General features: G+C 35.6%; 1 protein-coding gene across 1 annotated transcript; it reads right to left on the bottom strand.

Annotated features, from left to right (window-relative positions):
• LOC107618242 (nucleolar protein 10) lies at positions 1,266-7,925 on the bottom strand. The gene is made up of 16 exons (XM_021112025.1): positions 7,511-7,925; positions 7,315-7,413; positions 6,735-6,826; positions 6,457-6,557; positions 5,692-5,782; positions 5,360-5,418; positions 5,113-5,233; positions 4,772-4,840; positions 4,065-4,117; positions 3,891-3,977; positions 3,313-3,505; positions 3,077-3,235; positions 2,864-2,956; positions 2,567-2,749; positions 2,121-2,305; positions 1,266-1,908 (listed from the first exon to the last, which is right to left on the bottom strand). Exons 1-16 carry the CDS (start codon positions 7,641-7,643, stop codon positions 1,563-1,565), a joined length of 2,064 nt encoding a protein of 687 aa, XP_020967684.1. The 5' UTR covers positions 7,644-7,925; the 3' UTR covers positions 1,266-1,562.

Raw genomic sequence — 8,002 nt, 5'->3', positions numbered from 1 at the left:
AGGGAAAGAAAATATAATTAAAATAAAAAAGGAAGGAGAAAGAGAGAAAGCATAGGGAAGAAGAAAAGAACATATGGCATACATAGTATTCTCCTGTATGTATTGATTAATGAGGGAGCATAGAAAAAGAAAAGTGTTATTGGGAAAGTGAAATGGAAGGTGTTGTCTCAAAATTTGACATGCTTGTAAGTTAGTAAGGATTCCTTTTGTTTCAGGATAGCCAGGCAAATTCATTCCTCTGCTTCTTAACTAAAAAAAAATTGAATCCTCTCTATTGATACTTATCACATTTAACAACATCAATTGAAAAAAAATTATATTCTAGTTAAAGAACTAATAATACGTAATCTTCTGGTAAAAAAAAAATAGTACTGCTTCATTAGAAATGGGAATGGATTATTATCTTTTTCTAATTATTTCTTTCAAAGAGCATAGAAACCTAATTGCATATTTTTTTAAACTAAAACTTTCGTAGAAAGGTTTAAATTACATAAATTTAATTAATTTTTTTTTTTGTACAATATAAAAACTTGACTTGGGAATTACATTAAACACATAAAAAGAAACTCAAAATCATTTCAATATATACACATGAACAATGCTTAGAAAGTGTTTGGCTCAAAATCCGCTTGATACCTAGTCTTTTCATATTATTATTTGTTTACTTCACAAATAGATTAAGGAGTTTTCATTAGATTTAATTAAGGCCAATTTTCTCTCTATTATATTTTACTTCCTTATGCTACTGCTAACCACTACTGGTTGCCGATATATGACCACCGACGGTACCTGGCAACCACCATCACCACCAACAACTACTTAGCATTGGCAACGCTGCCTTTCCAGCAACTACCACCACTAGCAACCACCTCTTGCCCCACTGTCACTAGCTACCCGTGCAACAACGATCGACCATTGCCGATAACTACCACCATGCCGCCAACAACCAAAACGCAATGCCTGGAAACACCACCTTTCGATGCTGATACCTATTTCTTTTTGTAATTTTGAATTAATTTTCATGTGTGAAACCAAACTCTATGACGAAGAAATTAATTCATTTTTCTTACATCACCGGTTCTGTTTTATTGTACATATGTAGATTTTGAAAGTTGCAAAACATCTCCTTAAAGACTGCAATGAAATCATTGAAATTTTATGTCCAACATCATGGTAGATCTAATAATAAAATAGGATAACACCTTCACCATACTATGTTATATGTATAAATAAGTTCTTAATTCATATATAAATTTTTCTTTCAATTTTAGTCCAGTAAAACTTTAAAATGGCCATTCTAATTACTGTCGTTAATTCCATTAAGCACGTAATAAATGAAATATAATACAACAAAAATGCCTAAAGCCATGCCAATTAGTGCCTTAAGCCCTCTATATGTGCCATAGAAATGGCGAGTGAACTATAAAAGTTAAGCAACATTAGAACTTAAGACTAATTCCATCCCTCCACCCAGCCTAAACATTTTTAATGAAAAAGAAAAATGAAGCAAAATCATATTTAAAGAATCAAATGACATTATACTTTAAGAGAGTAAAAGGGCATTATCTCCGTCCTCTTCTGCCATTGCCACGGTTCCCTCTATTCCCTCTACCGCGAAAGCCTCCTCCTCTTGGCGGCTTAAGTCCCAAAGACTGAACTCCTCTCCTTTTCTGGTGTGGCTTTTCTTGGTCCTCGTCGTCTTCTCTGTACTTGGCTTTGCTTCTCGCTGTGAAAGTTATTTCCCGCGATCCTCCTGGACCCTGCTTAACACCATTCGGTACACTACGAGAATATTGTTGATCTTTGAGAGCTGCCACTCTATCCCCCATAGGAAGTGATTCCTCACCAGCAAGTGACTTCTGACTCCAGAACGCCTCTGCGTGCTGCTCATTCTTAACTTCATACATTCTGTGCACATAACAAGGAAAATTATCTCAGTAATTAAGAATCAACAAAGAAGAAAAAAACAAAATGGCATGTTCTACAAACAGGAAGCCAATAGTGTAAAGAACTTGACTTCATAGATGATGAAAACTAGACTCTTTTATTATAATAACTGGATAGAAAGCACCAAATCCTGATTGATAAGAGCCTCTGCAAATTGGTAATAGATTCTTTACCTTGGTACCCGAGGTTTCGAAAGTTCATCTTCTGATGATGCTGATACATCAGTCTCACTTTCACTTTGATCATCATCCGACTCAGCAGGTTCAAAATGCTCTTCTAGCAAGGAAGGTTGCTTCTTAGAACCACCTACGGGATGTAAAGCCAGATATTCGTCTGAGGTCTCCTTAATCTCGTATTCCTGAAATAAAAGTAGCATGAGTAACTGTCTGAAAGAGGAAATATCATGTTCAAAGTGGAGAATTAATAAAACAAACTCTATGCATAAGCCAAATGTCCCATACGTGCTCTCACTTACATTAATAAAATTTTAACTTACAAGCATCTAAATTTACAGTGCATCCAAAAATAAATATTTATCGGTACAAGGTATGAGCTTTAATTTATCTCAGCCTATTTGTTAAAGGACTAATAACAACTGGTATATTTCTGATTGTAGTACCTTGTTTGTAAATATCGCTTTAAATCGCTCGTCTTGAAGATCTTCCATGATAAGCCCTTTCTTTTTCTTGGATGACTTTTTATTTTCATCATCACCAGCATCTCTGTTCTCATTTTCAGCTTCTTCACTTTCAAGGAGGCGTGCTGCAAGTTTCCGATTAATTTTGGGTAATTTTTTCCTTATCTGCAAGGGAAACAATTTAGGCAAGACCATGGATTAGTATTCCAGTCTATATCATTTAATCACCCTTAGCTACTTAAATACGAAAAGAAATCAATTATGAGTGAAGGAATCAACTGTAATTCGAGAGGCACGTTCAGCCTCCATCTTCTCTCTCTTCTGTTGTTCAATGTAAGCTTCATATTCAAAAGGATCCGCCAGTGCTTTAGCCTACAAAAATGTTGATATATCATATGAAAGCACGGAAACAGAATCCAGAGCATCTAGCAATACAATATCAGCATTACACCAATTCAGAAGTATGTATAAAAAAGTATCAGCAAAACTCACCTTTTTGTATAATGCATAATTAATGAAGTACCCATGCATATAGGCTCTAAGCAAATTAGTCCCAATTAGGTTTGTCAAATTTAATCTCTCAAGCTCTTCCTTTGTCAAAAATTTGTAATGATCATAGATAGTTGTCTGTCCACCTGTGTCTAGCTCCTCCTGTAAAAATAGTTCTAATGTCAAAACAAGTAATAGACTAGCTAATCCTATAATCAAATAAAATAGTTAACACATACTGTGAAATTTTCTATAGAGGAACACCACTTAGGAGCAGGTCCAAGGGATGGTATGAAGTATGATGGTATTTGGCTACTGTCTAAGGCCAGCAAGATCAAACCACTGCCAGGAAATGTACATACATCATTGATTTTTCCACCTGTAGGCTCAATGCTGGTCATGCCTTCTCCCTGAAACCATTTCATAACCAATCATATGACAAGTGACAACCAATGTTGATGAACATACCTGAATTCAGTCATTACTAAAATGTGTAAGAAATCATATAGGGCTCATCTAAAGAATAGATCATACATGTACACGAGACATCAACGAGTGAGCATAGAAATGTTGGTGTACTCGCCATTTCTATGGCAAATATAGAGGGCTTAAGGCATAAGTTGCCATGGCTTTAGGGCAATTTTGTTGCATTATATTTAGCCTAAGATATACTGGTTTTTTGTTGCGATTCTTGTTCCTTGCTCCCAATTTTTTAAGTTCCATCAAGATGAGTTATTTTTTTGTGGAAGTTTCATATGGTTTGTGCTTTTCATTTTTTTTTTTTTGGGAAAAATTTCCTTTGTTTTTCTCCTCTCACTGATATAAAAGCTGGCTCATAATCAACATAGATTGTTCATAGTTAAGAGTCCGATGCCACTTAATATCCAATATGGGACTGCCATACCTGTGAGACAAATTTTAAGCAACCATTAGTTACGAAGTATATATGTTAATACAAACATAAATCTCTGGAACAAGGATGTTAGCTTACATATGATCCTGTATTCGTATTGGATGGGATGAGCGAAGGTCGTAGATGAGAACCTGCATGTGCAAATATTAAATGTAAACAAAATCCATAATTTCGTATTCAAGGGAAAGAAAGGTTGCACCTGCAGACCCAGTTCAGCAAAAGAGAACTTGCATTCCCCACCGCATATAAGATCTCTTTTTAAGGTAAAGGTACCAACTACTAAGGTCTATCCTTATAAATAACAGAGAAGAAACACAAGATTATTCCGGTCTTCAATGCTCCCATGACAAGTTTGTACTGTCTAAATAAACTATGTCTACTAAGAGACAATTATTTCCAAGCAAAACATAACTTTTTCTTTCTTTCCTTTTTTTTGAATTATATACTTTGCATCTGAAACTAGCTTAAACTTCAGAACAAGGAAACTGTGCCAATGAATTATTCACAGTACAAGTTCGTTATGCCCTTGATTGAGGGACGGGCAAAATGTTACAGTGTAATTTCTAAGGAAGACCATTCACTTGTTTTTCTTACACTTAATTTTGTATCACTTCTAGGTATATGCAATACCAAATACAGCCTTGCCACAAAATCCCATGTTGCATCAAATATGACCATTTTCCACTTATTCACTAATAAGATGACATATTCTACAAAACAAATAAGTTTTATCATATAAGCAACATAAGTGTTTGGTTTCTGATATTAGTAAAATAGGATCACACCTTTCCTGCACTACTTCCAACAGCCATTAAGAAACCACCATCTCCATCAAACTCCAATGCAGTGACCCCCTACAGATACAGAAATGTTGCCGAATGAAGATGTCAGTTAAGCAACACAATCTACAACCTCGGGTACAACATTGAGAAAAGGGAGAATGATACATATTTCCGACCATTTGAAACATGAAAAAAACGAATAAGTGGCTAACAAATCAAACATATCATATTTTGGTCAATGATATTTGCCTTGCACCAAAGGCTTTGGCACATCCAAAATAGTAAATAATAAAATATCATCTCAGGTACACAGAAAATTTGAATGCCTCCACATGTTCTACTACCTGATCAACATCGCCACTAGGTCCGACTGCATCAATTCTGCCAACTGAAGATCTCACACGCATGTCAAAGCATTCGACAGCACCATCTTCACCACCACAGGCAACTAGTCCATGAAGCTTGCTAAATTTGCAAATTCAGAATTTCAGATACAATTTTAGTTACACTTATTCATACCAAGCATATGATACAGTGCTCTTATAAATGAAAGGAAATAAAGCCACTCAGTATTTAAGTTCCACTACATACCTTCTTGAAACCACATTCAATGCAGGGGATTGTGTATTGAGGGAGGAAAGAAATCGCCCCTGACATGCAAAGAAAGGTAGATCTATAAGTAAGACAAGTAAAAACAAGTGTTGCCCCAATTCTTTGCAAGAAATACACCAAACGAAATACAGAACAGAACATGATGTTTATACCAAATATAGGAATTCCACTCCAAATTCCAAAGAGTACCATGAGAATATAATTTAAAGTTTGCACCTTCAGATTTCGTTCACAAAGTTCAACCAATACGAAAAAATCAATATTCATGACACTAGTGATGCCTTTGAAACAAAAACTTAAAGCTTGAATACCTGCTCTAAGTTAATTCTGTACAATTCTGGGGAAGAGGCAGCACAAAGCAAATCACAAGACCAGCTGTCATATGTAATATCCCTTCCCATTCTGTCAAACAAGAACATCATGGCATGTAATCAAACTCATGAATTTTGATTATAATTATAGAAGACTTACTAGGATCAAGTGAAGTAGAAATATCATGCTACATTTAACCAGAGGGTCAACTGCAGCTGATCATGTAAATAAACCAGAAATATATGAAAAATACAGACAAATGCAAGGAAAGCTGCTATTGCATATTCGTGCTAACAACTCAAGATTCAAGAATCAACGTAATTAGCTAAGCCAAACAGTATAACAAGAAACAGATTTTCCAAATCATAACCAAGTGGTAAAGCACATCGAAAATCAAATGGAAATATTGAAGGAACATTTGGTTTGATCCTTTTAAGTAAGGTGATTAGCTAAAGCAGAACAAACATAATATAGTTTATTTTGGATGGCAAGCAGAGTTTCAATTGAAGAAGCTCCGTTTTTTCCTTTTACCAATGTGTCCAACAAAACGTGAAAGTTCCGTTTGCGGTGGAATGAATCTTAAACAGACTGCATTAAGCAATAGACTGATCAACTAATGCTAACATCCAAGTTTAATTGTCAGTACATATTTCTTTATTGAAGGATAAATTACCATTCAGTCACCAAAAGTATACATTTCTATAAACCAAAATGCTAGGCACCTAAAGAATTCATCATTATATTTTAGTAGAGGGAAATAAAACCTTGGTATTCGCAAACTGTAATGTTTTCCATATTTTGCATGTAGACAAACAGAGCGGTCAGCACATAAAAATGCTAGTTTCGAATAGTCATCTGTTAGAACCTGCATAAGCAAAATTATTCAATTACTAAAATAACAAATTGAGAAAATATGCAGGTAAACTCAAGCAACAAACCAATATGCAAATGAGGACAGTTTAAAACACATAACAAAAAATTAAGACAAAAACAATCAGGTTGCTAACCACTTTCTTCTTTAAACTAAAGATAGTTTCAGTACCTGAAAATCAATAATCTCTGAATCCAAATGCCTTTCAAACTTCAATCCTAGCTCCCGTACCTCGTATACTTTTACTTGTGGTGGATATATACCTACAATATTGAATCACCATGAGTGCCAAACTTTGAAATTAATACCTACTTACCTATCTTTTCATGCCACTTTTCCTACACCATCATGTCATTTATGGAATCTCAAGAGATCTCACTGAAATGCTAATATCCTATTATCTTCCCCCCACATGATTGATAACAATTGCAAGTTGCAACTGCTGTCCATTTTTTTTTCTCAAGGCCCAAGTTGCTTTAAAATAGTTTACCCACAATAACATCAAATTCCTAACGATCCTAGTTTTGAATTTGTAAGTGCTCCTTCGCAACATCCTCTCTAAAGAAAACTAACCATGGTCTTTAGACATGTTTTACTTGCTCAAACTGCTATTTGCAGTACTTGGTGCAATAATCCATGAATAATCAATGACTAATTTTCCGTATCACACTTCACAAAATTTTCCTCCTTGTTACTTAATCATCATTACTAATTAATAACGCACACACACATAAGCATGAATTTGAAGTACCTGAAGCTATGATATACTCGCCATCAGGAGTTGCCTTAATCTTGGTGGTTGCAGTTGTGAACCTCAAATCCTCGATCAATTGCACATTCTGCGTGTAACCTAGCAAACAAGTAAATAAATAAAGTGATGAACAAAAAGAACAATGCAAACCTAACAGTGGAAAATAGGAATAGAGAAAATAAAAAGGAGGAAGTACTTTTGACGTTGCGATGTGATTTCTGCTTCTTAGTGGGGAGCCAGGAAGCGAGTGAGGGTTGCTGGGAAGCTATTGTGTACATCTTCACGCCGTTTATCGACGTTGACTTCATGCCGCCATCTCGGGTCGCCATTTTCGCTTCTTAGATGCACAAACACACAGAAAGTGAAGTTTGAAGACGGTGAGGTTTGTTTTCGAGGTTTTTGCTCTTGCCGCCTCTCTTCTATTCTACTGAAGAAGAGGGGCGACGCGACGATGAGAGTCGCGAGGCGGAGAGAGGGAGGACTCCGGAGAGGCAGACGGCGACTTGCAGAGGGTGTGAACTGTGAACGGTGCGGCGACCCAGATACTCAGTGTTGAAAGCTTGGAGAGGCAGCAGCACAAACACTTTAGAACTTATGTTAGGTTGAGTTAAAATAGTCTACAATCATTTTACATATTTATCCCAAAAATATTATTTGCGAATCAAAATCAGCCCCTATTAATTTATTT

The sequence above is a fragment of the Arachis ipaensis genome, chromosome B09 (genome assembly GCF_000816755.2).
Source record: "Arachis ipaensis cultivar K30076 chromosome B09, Araip1.1, whole genome shotgun sequence".
NCBI classification, from domain to species: domain Eukaryota; kingdom Viridiplantae; phylum Streptophyta; class Magnoliopsida; order Fabales; family Fabaceae; genus Arachis; species Arachis ipaensis.
The sequence above is the reverse complement of the archived record's forward strand: the minus strand, read 5'-3'. Positions and strand labels throughout refer to the sequence as shown.